Here is a 21,086-nt window from a genome sequence, read left to right as displayed (position 1 = left end):
GAACTCAAGCCCTGGCTAAGCCAGGGACACTGGCTCCTCCCACCAACAGGCCAGCTCAGAGTCCCACTCCCTCTGTGAGACCGTTATTTTGTGAGTCAGATGTAATTACGGTTGGAATTGGGACTGTCTCCTTTTATCTGGGCTTGAGAGGAGCTGGCAGTTTTATTAGATTTCCCAGACACCAGGCAGGGAGCGGGTGGTTGGGTTGTTCGTCTTTTTTCTTTTTAACCCATATGGAATGAAAGTCAGGCTCCTGGAGCACCCTGTCACCCTGTTTAGGGGCCGGAGGTGGGTGATGCTGGAGGGAGTTGGGGGAGAATCTCCTGCTTCCGTTCTCAGCCCTCCTACTTTCCAGTCTTTGCTCTGGGGTTGGGTCCCTCGGCCTGGGCACCCTTTTCTTCTTTTCCCTGTCACCTGGTAGCCCCCGCTCAGCTTCTGGGTCTCTGCTGAGATTTTCTTTCCTCCAGGAAGTTGCTCCTGACCCCACTAATATTGTCCTTCCTGGCCCCTCAACTCCCCTCTACTTGACTGACCACTTTGATCTTTGTCACCTCGAGGACTCACACCCTGGGACTCCAGTGGCCACTCTGAAGTATCTGTGGGTGCATGGAAGAATGACCTTAGTTTAATGTCTGGCTCTGCTGCTTCCTTGCTGGAATCTCTGAGCAAGTGGCTTCAATTCTTCAAGCCTCAGTTTTCTCATCTGTAAAATGGAGATGCTCTTAGTCACCTTCTTGGTGTTGTTGTTAAGTGCTGTCGAGTTGGTTCCAACCCATAGCGACCCTGTATAGGGTTTCCAAGGAGAAGCTGGTAAGCTTGAACCGCCAACCTTACAGTTCAAATGGCTTTGTGGTCTAGTACATTAACCCACAGTGCCACACTAGGACTCCTTAGTCACCTTGTTGTTGTTGTTGTTGTTGTTAGGTGCCATCGAGTCAGTACTGACTCATAGCTACCTTATGCACAGCAGAATGAAACACTGCTCAATTCTGGGCCAACCTCACTACTGCTGCCACACTTGAGTCTATCGATGCTGCCACTTGGCTAATCCATCTCACTGGGTGTCTTCCTCTTTTTCTCTGACCTTCCACCTTACCAAACATGATATCCTTCTCCAGCGACTGCTCCTTCCTGACAATATGTCCGCAGTATGAGAGACAAAGTTTGGCTATCTTGGCCTCCAAGGAGCACTCTGGCTGCACTTCTTCCAAAATGGATCTATTGGTTCTTTTGGTAGCCCACGGCACTTTCAATATTCTTCTCCAACACCATAACTCAAAAGCATCAATTCTTCTACAGTGTTCCTTATTCACTGTCCAGCTTTCGCATGCATATGAGGCTATTGAAAATACCATGGCTTGGGTCAGGCGCACCTTAGTCCTCAAGCTGACATCTTTGCTCTTCAATACTTTAAAAAGGGCTTGTGCAGCAGATTTGCCTAATGCAATACGTCGTTTGATTTCTTGACTGCTGCTTCCGTGAGTGTTGATGGTTGATCCAAGAAGAATGAAGTCCTTGATAACTTCAACTTCAGTCACCTTGGAGTGATGCAAATGGTTACCTGCTTGGATATGAACTGAAAAGTTGGAGGTTTGTGTCCATGTGGTACCTTGGAAGAAAGGTCTGGCAATCTATTTCTGGAAAACAGCCATTGAAAACCCAATGGATCCCAGCTCTACTCTGACACACATGGATCAGAGTCACTCAATGGCAGCTGGGCATCATGACCTCACAGGTTGTGATGGGGCATCGAGCTGAACAGACGGCCCTCCCCTTGTCCCTGACTTAGATTTCTGCAGTGAACAGAAACCAGACACCTCATCAACAGGGCCACTAGGGGAGAGAAAGGGCTGGAGCCTCATGAAATCTTTAGCAGTGACATTTAGAGTGAGTTTATGGATGAGGAAACCGAGGTACAGAAGGGGACCTTCCCAGAGTCACACCACCATGTAACCATGTAATATCCAAGTCAGGCCTGGAACCCGGGCCTGGGTTCCTCAGTGACTCCATTTGCTGGGCATCACCTGCTGCTACAAGCCACACGACAGGCAGCTCTAGGGACAGAGGAGGGCTCTGTGGCCGGAGGCTCAGCTGGTGACTGTGAGCAGGTCCCTTAATCTGGACCCCAGTATCCTCTGAAAAGTGGGTGAAGGATGTTCCAGTGCCCAGAATGAAGTCAGGTGGTTATGATCCATCACGTGTGTGCTGTGCCCAACATGCAGTAGTCCCTATGTGGTCCCTGTGCCTCCTTCACTGAGCACAGAGGTGACCCCGAGAAAATCATTGCTGGACAGGAAGTCTCCTCAGGGAGGTTTGTGTAGACAGTGGTTAAGAGTGAAGCCCTTGGGACCAGACTGCTTGGATTGAAATTCTGACTCCCCACTTACTAGCTCTGTGATTTTAAACCTGCCCTCTCTGAACCTGTTTCCTTATATGCAAATGGGATCTTGGGAGGGTGTAGAACAGTCCCTGTCATGTGGGACATGCTCACTAAATGGGGCAGGGTCGTGAGTGAATAAGGGAGTTGCTAGAGAGCCCTCTCTTGGTTTTCCGTTTTGCTCTGCATCTAGCCCTATGGCCTCAGGCTGCTTCTTAGCTTCAGTTTTCTCCTGTGTAAAATGGGCATTTGTAAACAGGTAATACCTCTTCCAGTGATGGAAAGAGCAGTAGTAACATCATTTCCACGTTTGTGGAAGTCAAACCTATCATAGGGTTCCCTCCTATCATCTGTAGCGACCTCTCAAACCCCAGGGCGGCAGAATGAGAGATCTCAAGGACAAGTGCAGAGGCAGGGGCAGGGGCAGGGGCAGGGGCATGGGGGTGGTGGTGGATCTCAGCCCCAGAAAGGATGCCGACTTGTATCACACAGCCAGTGTGGCACAGCCAGCTCTGCCCACCTCCCAGGGTCCTGGAGGCCATGAATGTCCAGCTGCTCTGACTGGGTCCCCATTCATTCCCATGTCCTCACAGCCTGAGGAGCTGACCAACATCCTGGAAATCTGCAATGTGGTCTTCACCAGCATGTTTGCCCTGGAGATGATCCTGAAGCTCGCTGCCTTTGGGCTCTTTGACTACCTGCGTAATCCCTACAACATCTTTGACAGCATCATTGTCATCATCAGGTACCTCGCCCACCTGCCCACCATTTGCCCCTCAGCAGAGGGATGAGGAGGGTCCCCAGATCACCCCAGAGAGGATCTGAACCAGTGGTTCTTTACTTCTTCTGTGCCATGGGCCTTGGCCACCTGGTGAAGCCCACAGACCTTTTCTCAGAATACTTTAAATGCACAAAATTAAATACACAGGTTCCAGCTGGTCAGGTTGCCTTGAAATATAGTTACCAAAGTATTTAAACATTTGAGATTTAGCAACATACTTACTTCTTGATGAATGCACCAAATAGCAAGACCTAGCAGAGGGTCTGTGAAGACCATTACTCCAAAGAAGGAGTAAGCATAAAAACTATTTGGAAATACCTGCATCAATTGGCACGTGATATGAGAATATCCATGATTTCAGTTGGTGACAAATTCTAGGTGGTTGGTTTACGTTCATCATTGAAAGGAATGCAGCATCTCATCAGGAGGTCAGTGGCATTCATGGGCCTCCTGAATTCTAGCCACAGACATCTTGGAAAGGGGGTGTCCATGAATGCCCTTATTTAGAGGGTGTCCAGAGCAAAACGGGCAAAACATGTTGGGCGAATGCAAGAAGGAATGAGGAGATGATGGAAATTCTCCATCTCTTGGTTCTCCCTGGTGTCCTCTCCATGCGCTACCTGCTGACCCCATTTGCTTCTCTCCTCTCTCCCCACCACCCTGCCTGCCTGCCCTCATCACTGCAGCATCTGGGAGATTGTGGGACAGGCAGACGGTGGCCTGTCGGTGCTGCGGACCTTCCGGCTGCTGCGGGTGCTGAAGCTGGTACGTTTCATGCCTGCACTCAGGCGCCAGCTTGTGGTACTCATGAAGACCATGGACAACGTGGCCACCTTCTGCATGCTGCTCATGCTCTTCATCTTCATCTTCAGGTGAGCCCTGCCCACCCCTTGACCACAACTTTGGGACCTGCCAGTAGAGGAGGGTGGGCTGGATGAACATTTCTGGGCAAGGCCACCACATAATGCAGCTCTAAATTCCTCTGAACCTCAGTGTTCCTCTCTGTAAAATGGGTCTAGCACTGCCCCACCCTTGACTTGGCCACATTTACTGAGTGGTGCAGAGACTGGGTGTGTGCATGTCTCTCAAGCTGGCCTCCATTGCCCCTCAGTATCCTCGGGATGCACATCTTTGGTTGTAAATTCAGCCTCCGCACAGACACAGGGGACACGGTCCCTGACAGGAAGAACTTTGACTCCCTACTGTGGGCCATCGTGACTGTGTTCCAGGTAAGTGACACAGGCTTGTCTATGTACGTTGGGGTAGAGGGTCTCCCAGGCCTCTCCTGAGGATCCAGAGAAGAGGGACAGCCTGACAGGAAGGGGTCCCGGTGCTCGGCCCAGGCCCTACCACTCCATTCAGTGCAAAGACTTGGTGCCATGGCAGTTCTCCTGTGTGGGTAGCTTGGAGATGGTGGTGCCATGATGATTAAATGAATGGGTGCTGTCAAGGACCTGTGACCGTGGCCTCCCTTTCCTTGGACTGTTGGGGGTGGAGGGGCCCGAGGAAGAAGGGAGGGCTCCTGGCTCTGCATGGATACAGGAAGCCCTGGGGTAACATAGAGGAAGGGGTTGTGGGGGCAGCCAAGAGGGAGGGGCATAGATCTGAGCCCACAATTCAGCGGGTACAAGTGTGAGAATAGGAGTGTGTGAGGATCTGCCAGGCGGACCTGCTCCAGCCCTTGGCTGACAGCCCCAGCCCCTCCCTGAAGGTAGAGGTTGCCTAGAGGCAGGGGGGGGGGGGCACTCGAGGAACTGACATATGCCCTCCACCCACAGATCCTCACCCAGGAGGACTGGAACATTGTCCTCTACAATGGCATGGCCTCCACCTCCCCCTGGGCCTCCCTCTACTTCGTTGCTCTCATGACATTCGGCAACTACGTGCTCTTCAATCTGCTGGTGGCCATCCTGGTGGAGGGCTTTCAGGCCGAGGTGACTGCCGAGCCAGTGGAGGAAGCACCCCCAGGAGCCTGCTCGAGCCTGGACTTGGGGGTGGGGTGGGGTGGGATGTTGTGTCTCTGGATCGGGAAGGGCTGCAATAGAAATTTCTAGCAGGAACACGTCCCCAGGAGAAGGGGCCGCACCAGGGATCCCTGTCTCTCCCCTGGGGGCAGGACTACACACCTCTATCTCTGCAATTCTGAAGCACCCAGGATCTCGATTCTGGATTCTGCTTCCCTTCTTTAGGGCACCTGAGATGCTTGTCAGACTGGCGTGGCTTTGGGGCCTAGGACCTTGTTAGTGCATGACCATAGGCCACCAACTTCCCTGTTCTGAGCCTCAGTTTCCTTGTCTGTAAAATGGGGTGAAAACATCCATTGAAAAGTTCTGGAGGGCCGGGATAGGCTGAGCTGACCTGTGTTCCAATGTCATGATGGCTTCTTAGGGCGACGCCAATCGTTCCTACTCAGATGAGGAGCAGAGCTCATCTAACATGGAGGACTTCGACAAGCTTCAGGAGGCCCTGGATAGTGGGGCAGGTAACTGGGCCTCTACTGGTCAGTCGGGGCCAGGGCCCTTCCCGGAGACCAGGTGGGCAAAAGGCACAGCACCTGGCTTCTCCCTCAAGGCAGGCTGGAGGCTGAAGCACCTGCCACAGCAATACCTGTGGTTTACCTTGACCCTTCTTCACATAGTGCAGCCTTCAGGGATGAGCCTCAGAGCCTCTGGTCCTCAGGTTCTGATCCTGTTGGTACCACAGGGAAGCCTTCTCCACTCCAGGCCTACTGTCCTTGTCAACATTTGGGTGGACACCCCAGAATGGGCATGGGAATGAGGTTCCTATCTGGGTGAAGATCCAGGCTGGCCCGGAGCACAGAGGCAAGATTCACTTTATCCCAAACTTCAGGCCAGGCAATGGGAAGGCACCTGGGATGGGGTCCAACCTGGAAGGCTTTCTGATGGAGGGAGTCTCATCATAAAAGCGTTCTGTTACTGTCCGTATCTTGGTTTGTCTTATGGCTTCCTTTGCTCTTATTCTTTCCTTCTGTCTGCCTGTCTGTCCTTCCCTCTGTCTACATTATCACCCTTCCAGACCTCAAGCTGTGTCCAGTTCCCATGACCCCCAATGGACACCTGGATCCCAGTCTTCCACTGGCTGGTCATCTGGGCCCCACTGGGGGCACGACCCCCGCTCCCCACCTCTCACTGCAGCCAGATCCCATGCTGGTGGCCCTGGGCTCCCGAAAAAGCAGCGTTATGTCACTGGGGAGAATGAGCTATGACCAGCGCTCCCTGGTGAGTCCCTGCAAGGTGCTCTGGACAAGGCTTCTTCCTGGGAAGGTGTTGGGTGCTTCTTCTTGGGGGTGTCTGGGGAGGTGGTCCCTATCCAGTCTCAGCCTCTGGTGCCCAGACTCACAGCACAAGACTGTCCAGCAAAACCAGGCAGAGACCATGTCTGTTGTGTTCCTGGGGGCCCAGCCCCAAAGCAATCAAGAATAAATGAGTGGATGGATGAATGAATGAGGGAGTGAATGAATATGTGGGTGGGGTTTGGTGTAAAGAGAACTGGGTTTTCTTCCTGGCATCAATGTGGAGGGTAAAGATCCAGGTTTTAAGGACCGGCAGATCCAACTTGGATCTAGCCTCTCTGCCACTTATGAGCTGTTGTGACCACAGGCAAGTTACCACCCCTTGCTGAGTCTTACCTGTAAAATGGAAAGAAGACCCTAACTAGGTGTGTTTTCCTCCAGGGATGTAGGTGGACATGTCCTTAACAGAAAGCGTGTGGTGGGACAGAAAGTGACGTCTGTCACTGGTTCATTGGGTGGCCTTCTGAGGGCTTCGTTGGCGGTAGCTGCCCAGGGAATTGTGGGAGCGTGTTGGGTGCTGACCAGAGCCTGGCCTCTCCCAGTCCAGCTCCCGGAGTTCCTACCACGGTCCGTGGGGCCGCAGCGGAGCCTGGGCCAGCCGCCGCTCCAGCTGGAACAGCCTCAAGCACAAGCCACCGTCCGCGGAGCACGAGTCCCTGCTCTCGGCGGAGCGGGGTGGCGGTGCCCGGGCCTGCGAGGGCGCCCGGGACGAGGGCCCACCACGGGTCGCCCCTCTGCACGCCCCGCACGCACACCACGTGCACCATGGCCCGCACGCAGCGCACCGCCACCGCCACCACCGCAGGACGCTGTCCCTCGACACCAGGGATTCGGTGGACATGGCCGAGATGGGACCCGCAGGGGGCGCCCACCCTCGGACAGCCTGGAGGGCTGCGGGCCTGGCTCCGGGACACGAGGACTGCAATGGCAGGATGCCCAGCATTGCCAAGGATGTCTTCACCAAGATGAATGACCGCAGGGATCCTGGGGAGGATGAAGAGGAGATTGACTACGTGAGTGTGGGCGGGGCCCTAAGGCAGGGCTCCAGTGGGAGGGCTTCTAGAGGGCGTGGTATTAGGGGGCGTGGCCAGAAGGGGTGAGAGCTTGTTGTTGTTGTTGTTAAGTGCCGTCGAGTCAGTTCCGACCCATAGCGACCCTGTACAGGGTTTCCGAGAGTGTAAATCTTTACGGGAGTAGAAAGCCTCATCTTTCTCCCGCGGAGCAGCTGGTAGTTTCGAACCGCTGACCTTAAGGTTCGCAGCCCGATTCGTAACCACTACGCTACCATTTCTTCTGGAAAAAAAGGAGGAGGGGCAGGGCGGGGCGGGGCTGGGTGGACCCGCCCCTGGAGGATGAGCCCTCCCTGCCTGCCCTTGGGTGAAGTCTGGTCTTGCTGGAAGTGTTGGGAGGTGATCCAGGGCCCATGGTTTTAGCTGGAAGACGGGAGTGGTCGGAGGTAGGAGATTCTGGGCAGCGCTGACCTTCCTTGACCCGTCCTCCCTTTGCCAGACTCTTTGCTTCCGTGTCCGAAAGATGATCGACGCTTATAAGCCTGACTGGTGCGAGGTCAGAGAGGACTGGTCGGTCTATCTCTTCTCCCCCGAGAACAGGTGGGCAGCCCGACTTAGGGTGGCCATGGGGTAGGACGATGACATTGGTGGGAGTTCTTCCATACCTCACAGCACCTTCCTGCCCAGCTGTGGGGGCTCTGCAAGGGTCCAGGTTGGAGAAATCCTCAGAAGCTAGGGGTGCTCCCATCTGGAGTGGCACCAGAGGGCTTCCTGGAGACAGGGACCTTTTGCTGAGCTTTGGAGGCAGACAGCATCCCAGTAGGTGAAGCAGAGGTTGAGAAGAGAAGGAGGGTGGTTCAGTGGAGGAAAACCTGGGAGTAGAAGCAGAAGACAGCAGACCATGTGATGTCCGTGTGTCTGTCTGGAGGATGGGGGCCGGGGTGGACAATGACCACTCTTTGGAAGGTCTTGAGTGCCCGGGCAAGCAGGTTTCTTTTAGCCTGTAGTACCAGGAGCTGCTGTTGAGGTGTGGTGAGCAGCCGTGGCTCCAGGTGGGTGCCCTGAGCAGAGTAGAGAAGCCACCTGTCATGTGTCCAGAAAAGAGAAGGTCACTTCCTCCAGGTCATCCTGGGCTCCCTGCCTTCCTCCTGGTGGTGGGAAGGGGCAGACAGATGCTCATGGGCCAACCTGTCTACTCTGTCCAGGTTCCGGGTCCTGTGTCAGACCATCATTGCTCACAGGCTCTTTGACTATGTGGTCCTGGCCTTCATCTTCCTCAACTGCATCACCATCGCCCTGGAGCGGCCCCAGATTGAGGCAGGCAGCACTGTTAGTAGCCTCGAGCAGGGCAAGGAAGGGGATGGGCCACTGGGTCACTACGGGACAATGTCTCAGGGTGAAGGGGGACCCTGGAGCACTATGGGGAGGTGGGCCTGGGACCTTGCCTCTGGAAGAGGTAGGCTGCCATAGGCTGATCTGACAGGTGAGGGGAGGGACTGTTGGGGTGGCCACAGGCCTGGGAGCCCTGGGCCTACGGTCTCCCCGCCTCTTCCAGGAACGCATCTTCCTCACTGTGTCCAACTACATCTTCACAGCCATCTTCGTGGGCGAGATGACACTTAAGGTAACTCCCAGCTTCAGCCAGGGCGCTTCACCCTCAGCTCGAGGCCCCTTGCCCTGACCTGGCCCCTTCCTCAGGTGTCACTGACATCAGTATCCACCCCACCTCCAGAGGGGCTCAGACACACCCACACCCTGCAAGAGCTCACAACTTGCCCAAAAAGCAAAGGGAGACCATCATTTGCAGTGTGGAGATGTGGGACCTGGGGGATGGACTCCCTCGGAGGTGCCCCAGGGCAGTGGCTTTGAGCAGGCTTTGCAGGAAGGAAGAGAAGGCCTTGGGGATAGAGCGCTGAAAGGGAGAACAGACCAAGTGGTCTCCGGGGCCCACTCATGCTCCCTTGCTCAGAGGGGTGGCCCTCAACTTTATCTCCTGCCCATCTTCCAACACCCGGACCTCCTCCAGGGACACTGCCTGACCCTACCCTAAAGGGACGGCTTAATCTTACCCATCCCACTGGTGGAGTCCACCTGACACCGCCCAGTGCCCCTCACTTCACCGCGGAGGCAGGGCTGACCCCGCCCCCGCCTGCCCAGGTGGTCTCCCTGGGCCTGTACTTCGGTGAACAGGCGTACCTGCGCAGCAGCTGGAATGTGTTGGACGGCTTCCTTGTCTTCGTCTCCATCATCGACATCGTCGTGTCTTTAGCCTCGGCAGGGGGAGCCAAGATCCTGGGGGTCCTCCGGGTCCTTCGGCTCCTGCGTACCCTACGCCCCCTTCGGTGAGGATCACGCCCCCAGGGGTGGTTGGTGGTCCCTGTGCAACCCTGGAAGCTGCAAGGACTTATGAGTCCTCTCCTTGCCCGCCCTCTCCCACCCCCCCACCCCCACCCCGCTTCAACCAGGCAGCCCTCTCATGCAAGCTTGTTCCAAGCTCCAGGTATTGGAGGAGGCTGCTCCTGGGGGAAGAGTCTAGAGACCCTCTGGCGGGAGGTGTGGGGTGGATGCTGAAAAGACCAGTTGGAGGGCAGGGATGGAAGATGCTCCTTCCCTCACCATTGTAGTTACCCATGTCTGTGTGTCCCTGGGTGCCTCAATGTGGTCTCTGGGCCCAGTCTCTAGAGAGGGTGTGGTGTGGTTTCCCAGGGGCATGGGGAGGTTGTCCTCCTGCCCATAGATCTGGGGTGGTTCACTGCATAACACGTGTCTCCCCACATCTGAGTGGCTGGCTGCTTTATGTTTCCTGGCATTATTGTAATACCCTAGGAGCTCCATCTGGGGACATGGGCCAGTGGGACTGTCTCCAGGCCTGGCCATGGCTCACAGTGCCCCGACCCCACTCTGTCCGCAGGGTCATCAGTCGGGCACCCGGCCTGAAGCTGGTGGTAGAGACCCTCATCTCCTCCCTCAAGCCCATTGGCAACATTGTCCTCATCTGCTGTGCCTTCTTCATCATTTTCGGCATCCTGGGGGTGCAGGTGAGGGTGGGTGCCCTGCTCAGGACTGTGAGGGCACTGTGGATGAGGACAGTGGAAGACCAGGGCAGTCAGGGGCCAGCCAGTCTGCCTAGTACCTGAGGCCGACCTTGTGCCTGCCAACCTGGGGGCTCAGGTGGTCCAGAGGGAGACAGGCTCAAATGGCCAAGTCCACACCAGGTAAAAAAGATCCCAGGTGCCACCTGCACTAGAAGCACAGGGCCATAGTGAGGGAGGGCAGAGCAAGAGGGAGGGCACCCTGGAGGAAGTGGCCTTGGCACCAATCTTGGAGGGTAGGTGTCTCCGGAGCTGGGGAGGTGAGACTGAACAGGGCACATTTGGGGAATGAGCCTAGGACCTTTGGCTGTCATAAAGGCACTGTCGACCTGGAGAGGTTCCCTTCACTTCCCCCTCTGCTTCTCAGGAGTATGGAGGTGACTTTTTCCCATGGGCCCCTGGTTCTGGTCTTCCTGGAGTTTGTAATCTAGAGTTAGACAGATAACGATGTGAGCCTTGGCACTGTCCTGGCAGTCTTAGGCAACTTGGGGAAAAATTACGTCGCATTGCTGGGCCTCAGTTTTCTCATCTGTGAGATGGGATGAGATTAGGGTTACCTTCATATTGTGGGCACTTGGTAAGATGGTGTGGTTGTATGTATGGCCCAGGCTGTGTACAGATGTGCCCATGAGGGTGGTCCCTCTTCTGATTTGGAGGATGGTCACTAACTCTTCTCTCTCCTCCTTCTTCTCCCCCTCCCCCCAGCTCTTTAAGGGCAAGTTCTATCACTGCCTGGGGGTGGATACCCGAAACATCACCAACCGCTCCGACTGCGTGGCCGCCAACTACCGCTGGGTCCATCACAAATACAATTTTGACAACTTGGGTCAGGTGAACGCCATCTTCCTACCCCTGTTCTGACCCACCCACAATGCTGCCCACCCTGCCCCAGTGGATAGGGATATGTCTCTTATCTCACAGGGTGTCTACAGGTCTTTCAGGGAATCCAGGGAACCCTGACAGGCCACTTCCTATGACTGTGCTCTCTTCTGTAAAATGGAGATGTTGTATCCACCAGGTAGATGGAGTTAGAGACTGAAATGCTTCTAGAGAAAGTCCCTTCTCCCGTCAGCCATCCTTTCCTCTCCACTCTGTCTGCAGACAGGCCCAGACCCAATTCCTGCCTCACCCCAAGTTCCCTCTCCCTAGGGCCTCCCAGTTGGGTGTCCCATGTGAAAGCCCCCACGCCCAGCTGGCTGCTGTCATAAAGCCTTGGGCCACCCACCCCATCCCCTGAAATGGCTCTCACTTCTCAAGGACCCACTTGGGGTGGGGAACCATGCCCAGGTGGAAGGGGAACATAACAGGACCCAGAGCCATCTGGCTTAGGATAGACAGTGACAGCTTTTCTGCTGAGCAGTTTCTGGCTGGACCCTGCTGAAGGGCCCACTCCCATGACATCTGGGGGAGGGGCTCATGGGACCATGGAGGGAAAGGCCGTGGACTTGGCCTCCCAGGGAAGGGCCATCAAGACGCAGTTTGCAGCTTCATCTCCACCCCCGTCCACATCAGTGTCCTGTCTTAAGTTTCATCAAATCAGCCAAGGGAGTTGTCAGGTATAAGACAGGGACAAGATGCCAGAGGAAGCTGGGGAGAAAAAGCCAGAGGACTCAGTGGAAAGAATGAAGCCAGAGTCTTTTTATGAACTTGCTCCCCATTAAAATCCCAGTCTAGCCCAAATGTCTGTGATTGGTTGATAAGTGAATGGGCTGTTTGAACCTACCCAGCAGCGCTATGAAAGAAAGACCAGAAGATTTGTTTCTGTTAAGATTGTTGTTGTTGTGAAGTGCCGTCGAGTCGGTTCCGATCCATAGCGACCTTGTATAGGGTTTCCAAGGGGCAGCTGGTGAGCTTGAACCACTGACTTTGCAGTTCAAATGGCTTTGCAGTCTGGCGCATTAACTCACAGTGCCACACCAGGACTCCAAGAAAAGCCTATAGTGCTACCTTGTAACACATGGGGTTACCATGAATCAGAATGGACGCCATGTGGCAGGTTTGGTTTTGCTTTTGGTTCTAACTCCATTCATCTGTCAGCCCACCCAAGCACCAGGCTCCCCCTCGCTTGGAGCCTCTCTCCTTTGGGTGTATTGGACACCAGTGGAATTATCTGGAGTCAGCTGTGGCTAGGGTATTCTGAGTGTGACCTCGCACTATGGTTGCAGCCTGGGTTCGAATCCTCTGGGGATTGAATCCCTCAGGCACATTCCAGAACTTCTCCATGCTTCTGCTTCCTCAAAGCGAGATTGATGATAGGCTATGTTCACTTCAGGCTCTACGACCTGAGGGCTCATGGGGTCATTTGATCTCTGGGTCAGCCCTGACTGTGTGGGAGCCTGTGTTATGGATCCACGGGTGTGGCCCAGGACATCACACTTAAGTCTTGGGATTATAAGATTCCTGAGCTCAGTTAGGTTCAGAATGCGTTTATTGAGCATCTACTAGACCAATAAGCAACATTCTTATCAAAGAAGAAAAGATTGAAGTTGTCAAGGACTTTATTCTTCTTGGATCAACTATCAACACTCATGGAAGCAGCAGTCAAGAAATCAAACAATGTATTGCATTAGGCAAATCTGCTGCACAAGACCTTTTTAAAGTGTTGAAGAGCAAAGATGTCAGCTGAGGACTAAGGTGCGCCTGATCCAAGCCATGGTATTTTCAATAACCTCATATGCATGCAAAAGCTGGACAGTGAATAAGGAAGACCGTAGAAGAATTGATGCTTTTGAGTTATGGTGTTGGAGAAGAATATTGAAAGTGCCATGGGCTAACAAAAGAACCAATAGATCCATTTTGGAAGAGTGCAGCCAGAGTGCACCTTGGAGGCCAAGATGGTCAAACTTCGTCTCTCATACTTTGGACATATTGTCAGGAAGGACCAGTCACTGGAGAAGGATATCATGTTTGGTAAGGCAGAGCCCCAGCTCGATGGCTTGGCCAAGTGGCAGCAGCAATGGACTCAAGCGTGGCAACAGTAGTGAGGTTGGCCCAGGATCGGGCAGTGTTTCGTTCTGCTGTGCATAAGGTCGCTATGAGTTAATACTGACTTGATAGCACCTAACAACAACAACAACAACTGTGTGGGATGCCCTGTGCCAGGTGCCCCAGGACACGAGAATACTGTGTAGGAGCCCTGACTGCACTCCCTGGGGTTGCCCCTTTTCTAAATCTTTCAAACCTGTGAGGATAATAAAGTTTCCTAATTTTACAGATGAGGAAACTGGGGCCCAGCGACAGCAAGGAACTTGCTCCAAATCACACAGCCAGCAAGTAGCAGAGTTTGGGCTCCGGGCTAGGAATTCCTGACTCTTTTCTCAGCTGTGTGAACTCTCATTTCAGCTCATCCCTAGCCCCCGAATGGTGTGGCTGGAACCTTCCAGATTAAAGTCTCAGCTGAGCCTCCCAGCATGCTTGACAGGCAGGCCCATGTCTGAGGAGACGGGAGGTGATGAATATTCTAGCTGAAATTGCAATTGGTTCATTTCAGAGCTGAGACTGAAGTCCAGGACTCCCAGTCCAATGCTCTTTCTCCTGCAACTGCAGAATACGTGGCAGGCACATAGCAGGTCCTCTGGAAAGGTGTGTCATTCGAGGTCATCGCTCTGCCATGCAGAGAAGACTTCCTTGTCCCCCTTCTTGTCTCTCTGCCTCCCAAAGACAGCAAGATGGAGCCTGAGCCGACCCACCCTCCTTCACCCCTGCACCTTCCCCATGTCTTCTAGGCTCTGATGTCCCTCTTTGTCCTGGCCTCCAAAGATGGCTGGGTGAACATCATGTACAACGGACTGGATGCCGTTGCTGTGGACCAGCAGGTGGGTGTGGCTGGGGTTAGATCAAGTCCAGGCAAGGATGGAGGCGTATGGGGGGCGGGTCTTTGGGGCCCAGGACTCTGAACGCAGTACTAACAAGACCCGAGGCTGTCAGTCTCTGCCCATTTCAGCCCTAGCCCAGCCCCTGGGCAGCCTGCACTGAACCTTTCACAACTGGAGCTGCCCCTTTGGCTACCTCAGTCTTTGCTCCATCTGCAGAGAGGGTGGGCCCAGCTCCTGCCAGGAGTAGCTCAGAGCCCTGTGGGTGGAGAAGTGAGCTGGGAAGAAGGAGGAGGCTTGTGCCAGCCAGGGGGGGGGGGGGGGGGGGGGCGGAGAAGCAGGCCAGAGAGTGATGCACTCAGGTAGTTGGGAGGTGAGGGCTGGAGCAGGAAGAGATGAAGGGTCTGGTGGGGGAGGAAGAGCCCAGTGTGCCCAGCTGGGGACTGGCGTGTACTCTGAGAGTAGGGAACGGTGAGCGGAGACTCAGGCAGATTTCCTGCAGGATCCCAGGGCTTCTGGGTAAGGGTTGTTTTGGGGAGGAGGCCGGGTAGAGGCTCAGGAGGAGGGGTCAGTCAGGGACTTTAGGTGAATTATTAGGTTACCAGGCTTGGTTGTCATTTGGGGGATTCTCTGGTTCAGGACAGGTTCACTCCAAGAAGTCAGGGCTGTGGGTGACCCCCAGGCCTGTAATGACCTCTGACTCTGGGCCTTGGCTCATATGATCTGTGTCCTCCTGGGGCCCAGCTTATGGGACTGAGGCTGGAGGTGTGAGGTGGGGGTGGAGGGTAGTGAGGCCAATCAGATGCTTCCTTCTCCACTCCCTTGTCTGTTCAGTTCTCCCTCCCCCCCCTCCCCCCAACACACGTGTGCTTCATTCTCTGCTCTTCTGTTACCGGCATGTGGATGGGCCCGATGTCGTCTGTGGGAACTCAGAGAGCCCGTTATGGCACTAGGGCCCTGCAGGTGTGCAGCAAGAGGCTGGGGCGTTAAAAGTTCTGTCTAAGCTTGGACCGTTCTGGGGTCTCCTGGATTCCCTGCCAGCCATAGCCTGTATCACACTGTATGACCAGGCCTGCTTACCTCCTCCACTGGCCCCTGGCTGGGAGACCCTGGGGAGCAGGGGTCACAGCCGAGTCACCTTGGTGTCCCTTTGGACACTTAGAGCATGTGCCCCTACTCTTTCTCTTCTGAATGTCTGCTTCAAACACTTGCTCCCTGTTCATCAACTACTATATATACATGGGCATTGCACCCTTGTAGATGATAGGATTATCCCTAGTTTTCATGTGAGGAAACAGGTTCAGAGGGGCCTACTTAATGTGTCCAAGGTCATGAGGTCATGGTGGGGGAGAGAACTGGGATTTGAACCTAAGTCTGCCTGGAGATCCTCCCAAGAGTGTTATAAGAGCAGATGTCCTTGAGCACCTGACCCAAGTTGCAAGTGTGGGAAAGTATAGGGTAAAAGACAAGCTGGAGGAGAGTGGCTGAGAGCTGGCGTGGGGAAGGTCTCTAGGTCAGGAAACTACAGCCAAGGGTCCTAATCGGGGCTGGCGTTCTCCTGGCAGCTCTCCTGGAGAAAGAAGCTTGTAGGTGAGATGAGCTGAACAGGCAGAAAGGAGGAGGGTAACAGGTTCATGTAGAGAAATAAACATATTATTGATTGGATGGCTAGATGGAGGAGAAGGATGTGAGGATGGATGGATGGATGGATGTTGGGTAGATGAATACATGATAGATGCATATATGAGCTTCCAGACTCTGAAGAAGGAGCGATGGACTACTTCTCAATGTTTAGTCACTGAAAACTATATGAATATCTGTCAGATAGCAACCGAATATTGAATATCAAAACATGATGAAGAACATCAGAATACTGTCAGATGTAGTGTCGGAAGAGAAGCCCCTCAGGTTGGAAGGCACTCAAAATAAGACCAGGAAAGAGCTACCCCCTCAAAGTTTAAGTTGACCATGATGATACGAATGGAATAAAGCTTTTGGGACCTTCATTTGCTGATGGGGCACAACTTAAAATGAGGAGAAACAGGTGTAAACATCCATTAGTAGCTGGAGCATGGAATGTATGCAGTATCAATAAAGGAAAGTGAGAAGTTGTCAAAAATGAAATGGAATGTATAAAGATTGATATCCTAGGAATTGGTGGTGGTGGTTATGTGCCAGGGAGTCAATTCTGACTCATAGTGACCCTGTATAGGGTTCCCAAGGTTGCACATCTTAACCGGAGCAGAAAGCCTCATCTTTCTCCTGTGGAACCGCTGGTAGTTTCCAACTGCTGATTGTGAGATTAGCAGCCTGATTCATCACCACTATGCTACCAGAGCTCCTTTCCTAGGCATTAGTGAGCTGAAATTGACAGGTATTGGCCATTTTGAATCTGACAATCATATGGTTTACTATGCCGGGAATGACAAATTGAAGAAGAATGGTGTTGCACTCATCATCAAAAAAACATTTCAAGATCTATCTTGAGGTACAATGCTGTCTGTGATAGGATAATATTCATACGCCCACAAGAAAGGTCAGTTAATACCGCTGTTGTTCAAATTTACGCACCAACCACTAAAGCCAGTATTCTGATGTTCTTCATCATGTTTTGATAGTATTTGCAATAGCTTTAGATACATATTAAAGTTGGACAAGGAACAAGGAATACTATAGAAGAACTGATGCATTTGAGTTATGGTGTTGGAGAAGAATATTAAAAGTACCATGGACTGCTAGAAGAATAAACGAATCTGTGTTGAAAGAAACACAACCAGAATGCTTTTAGAAACCAGGATGGCAAGACTTTGTGTCTTATACTTTGGACATATTTACCAACTTCTTCAGGCTGAAACTGATCAAACATGCCATCAAGATGCATTGATAATTATTGGTGATTGGAATGCAAAGGTTGGAAACAAAGAAGAAAGATCAGTAGTTAGAAAATATGGCCTTGGAGATAGAAATGATGCTGGAGTTTGCATGATAGAATTTTGTAAGACCAATGACTTCTTAATTGCAAATACCTTTTTTAACCAGCATAAAAGATGACTATACACATGGACCTCACCAGATGGGATATACAGAAATCAAACTGACTACATCTGTAGGAAGAGACAGTGGAAAAGCTCAATATCATTAGTCCAAACCAGGCCAGAGGCAGACTGTGGAAAAGACCATCAATTGCTTATATGCTAATTCAGGCTGAAGCTGAAGAAAATTAAAACAAGTCCATGACAAACAAAATTTATTCTTGAACATGTTGTTGTTGTTATGTGCCATGGAGTCGGTTCCAACTCATAGCGACTCTGTACAGTTCTTGAACATATCCTACCTGAATTTAGAGATCATCTCAAGAACAGATTTGATGCATTAGACACTAATGACTGAAGACCAAAAGAGTTGTGGAATGGCATCAAGAATATCATACAGAAAGAAAACAAAAGGTCATTAAGAAGACATGAAATAAGGAAAAGACCAAAATGGATGTCAGAAGAGACTCTGGAACTTGCTCTCCAGCATAGTGATGCTAAAGCAAAGGGAAGGAATGAGGAAGTTAAAGAGCTGAACAGAAAATTTCAAAAGGCAGTTCAAGAAGACAAAATCAGATATTTCTAACCTGGACTTATAACATCAATAATGAAGAACATGCTCAGCATTTCTCAAGCAGAAAGAACTATAGAAAAAGTTCAAGCCTCTACTTGAAATATTGAATAATTCTATGGGAAAAATATTGAATGATGCAGAAAGTATCAATAGAAGATGGAAGGGATACACAGAGTTACCATATGAAAAAAGAAATGGTCGATGTTCAACTGTTTGAAGAGATGACATATGATCAACATATGTTGAAGGAAGAAGTCCAATGTGCACTGAGGTCATTGGCAAAGAACAAGGCTTTAGGAACTGATGGAATACAAATTGAAATCTTTCAACAAACTGATGTAGCACTGGAGGCACTCACCCATCTATGCCAAGAAATTTAGAAGACAGCTACCTGGCCAACTGATTGGAAGACATCCACATTTGTGCCTATTCCAAAGAGAGTGATCCAACTAAATGCGGAAATCATTGGACAATGCCATTAAAATCACATGCAAGTAAAATTTTTCTAAAGGTGATTAAAAAACAGCTGCAACAGAACATTGACAGGGGACTGCCAGAAGTTTAAGCCAGATTCAGACGTGGACATGGAATGAGGGATATCATTGCTGACGTCAGATGGATCTTGGTTGAAAGCAGAGAATACCAGAAAGATGTTTACTTGTGCTTTATTGATTATGCAGAGGCTTTTGACTGTGTGGATCATGACAAGCTGTGGACAACATTATGGAGAATGAGTATTCCGGAACTCTTAGTTGTGCTCATGAGGAACTTGTACACGGACTAAGCGTCAGTTGTTCAAACATAACGAAAGGTACACAGAATGGTTTAAAATCAGGAAAGGTGTGTTCCAAGGTTGTATTATTCCACCATACTTATACATGAGGGCTATTGTCTTTGATCCTCATCAGTAAGAATTTTAAGTTTTCTTTGCTTTCAGCAAGCAAGGTTGTAACATCTGTGTATCATCTTCCTCCAATCCTGATGCCATGTTCTTCTTCATATAATCAAGCTTTCTGGATTATTTGCTTAGTAGACAGATTGAATTTTATTTATTGCTAGGTGCTATTGAGTTGGTTCCGACTCATAGTGACCCTGTATAAGGTTTCCAAGGAGCAGCTGATGAGTTTGAACCACTGACCTTGCACCATACCAGGATTCCATGCTTTATTGAGTATACAAAATCTTTCAGCTGCGTGGATCATGATAAGCTATGGGTGGCATTGCAAAGTATGGGTATTTCAAACTCACCATTTGTCAAAGACTTCATTTTGCTTGGATCCACGATCAATACTCATGAAAGTAGTAGTCAGGAAATCAAATGATGCATTGCATTAGGCAAATCTGCTGCACAAGACCTCTATAAATGTTCAAGTGCAAAGCTGTCAGTCTGAGGACTAAGGTGCACCTGACCAAAGCCATAGTATTTTCACTAGCTTTGTATGCATAGTAAAGTTGGACAAGGATCAAGGGATACTGTAGAAGAACTGATGCATTTGAGTTATGGTGTTGGAGAAGAATATTAAAAGTACCATGGACTTCTAGAAGAACAAACGAATCTGTGTTGAAAGAAGTACTACCAGAATGCTCTTAGAAACCAAGATGGCAACACTTTGCCTCTTATACTTTGGACATATTATCAGGAGGGACCGGTCCCTTAAGAAGGACATCATACTAGGTAAAGTGGTGGGCCAGCAAAAAAGAGGAAGAATCCCAATGATGTGGATTGGCACAATGGCAGCAGCTGTAGATAAGTGGATGGATGGGTAGATGAGTCAGTGGGTGGATAAGTGGATACATGGATGGTTAAATGGATGGATGGATGGATGGGTGGATGGGTAGGTGGATGGATGGATGGGTATATGGGTGGCTAAGTGGATGGATGGATGGATGAGTGATTAGATAAGCAGAAGGATGAATGGATGGGTGCATGGTTGGATAACTGGATGGATGGGTGGATGACTAGATAAATGGATGGATGGTGTATGGGTAGATAAATGGATGTATGGATGTATGGATGTATGTATAGGTAGATAAGTGAATGGATGGATGGATGAATGGTTAGATAAATGGATGGATGGTATATGGGTAGATAAGTGGATGGATGAATGATTAGATAAGCAGATGGATGAATGGGTGCGTGGTTGGATAACTGGATGGATGGATGATTAGATAAATGGATGGATGGTGTATGGGTAGATAAGTGGATGGATAGATGGATGAATGATTAGATAAGCAGATGGATGGATGGGTGCATGGTTGGATAACTGGATGGATGGATGGGTGGATGAATAGTTAGATGATAGATGATGGATGAAAGGGTGCATAGGTGGATTAGTAGATGCATGGGTAGGTGGGTAAATGGGTGGATAAGTTGAAACATAGAAGAATAAAAGGTTTGAGGGATGGAAGTTTTGATGGATGGATGGGTGCATGGATAGATAAGTAGATGGGGGGTGTGGGTGGGTGGGTGAGTCAGGGTGGGTTGACGGTTAAGGGAAGAAAGCAGATGGATATGTGGATTCAGGAAGCACAATTAAGTAAAGAATGGAAGGTGGGTCTCTTTGATGAGCACCCTACTCATGCCAGTCCCAGGGTGGGGTACTTTGTACCTGCTCCATCATTTCAACCTCACAGCCATCCTAGGAGGCAGGCATTATTAGCACTCCCATCCTACTGACTGGGGAGCTGAGGCTTAGTGCGGTTGGGTGCCTGCCATGGCTTGTTGGCACCCCACCAGTCTGCCTCAGCCCCATCTGGTTCCCTGTAGCCCGTGACCAACCACAATCCCTGGATGCTGCTGTACTTCATCTCCTTCCTGCTCATCGTCAGCTTTTTCGTGCTCAACATGTTTGTGGGCGTTGTGGTGGAGAACTTCCATAAGTGCCGGCAGCATCAGGAGGCCGAGGAGGCGCGGCGGCGGGAGGAGAAGCGACTGCGGCGCCTTGAGAAGAAACGCCGGAGTGAGTGGGTGAAGGTGGAGGGCCTGGCTACCCCAGCCTCCTGGATGTGACCCGAGCCTCCTGGGCCTGACCCCACCCTCCTGGACCTGACCCAAGCCTCCTGGGCATGACCCAAGCCTCCTTAGTGTGACCCGA

General features: G+C 51.4%; 1 protein-coding gene across 1 annotated transcript in view; it reads left to right on the top strand.

Moving 5' to 3' along the window:
* CACNA1I (calcium channel, voltage-dependent, T type, alpha 1I subunit) overlaps positions 1-21,086 on the top strand; it is a 157,193-nt gene that overhangs the window by 115,542 nt on the left and 20,565 nt on the right. The window contains exons 10-24 of the mRNA XM_006865169.1: positions 2,971-3,122; positions 3,845-4,030; positions 4,270-4,387; positions 4,937-5,092; positions 5,547-5,640; positions 6,195-6,397; positions 7,014-7,484; positions 7,981-8,081; positions 8,687-8,810; positions 9,037-9,105; positions 9,639-9,823; positions 10,393-10,519; positions 11,279-11,404; positions 14,299-14,388; positions 20,759-20,951. Coding sequence (XP_006865231.1) covers positions 2,971-3,122; positions 3,845-4,030; positions 4,270-4,387; positions 4,937-5,092; positions 5,547-5,640; positions 6,195-6,397; positions 7,014-7,484; positions 7,981-8,081; positions 8,687-8,810; positions 9,037-9,105; positions 9,639-9,823; positions 10,393-10,519; positions 11,279-11,404; positions 14,299-14,388; positions 20,759-20,951 — 2,395 coding nt within the window. The remainder of the gene's footprint in view (positions 1-2,970; positions 3,123-3,844; positions 4,031-4,269; positions 4,388-4,936; positions 5,093-5,546; positions 5,641-6,194; positions 6,398-7,013; positions 7,485-7,980; positions 8,082-8,686; positions 8,811-9,036; positions 9,106-9,638; positions 9,824-10,392; positions 10,520-11,278; positions 11,405-14,298; positions 14,389-20,758; positions 20,952-21,086) is intronic.

This window comes from Chrysochloris asiatica, unplaced genomic scaffold (genome assembly GCF_000296735.1).
Source record: "Chrysochloris asiatica unplaced genomic scaffold, ChrAsi1.0 scaffold00076, whole genome shotgun sequence".
Taxonomy (NCBI): Eukaryota; Metazoa; Chordata; class Mammalia; order Afrosoricida; family Chrysochloridae; genus Chrysochloris; species Chrysochloris asiatica.
This window is presented reverse-complemented; position numbering and strand designations above follow the sequence as displayed.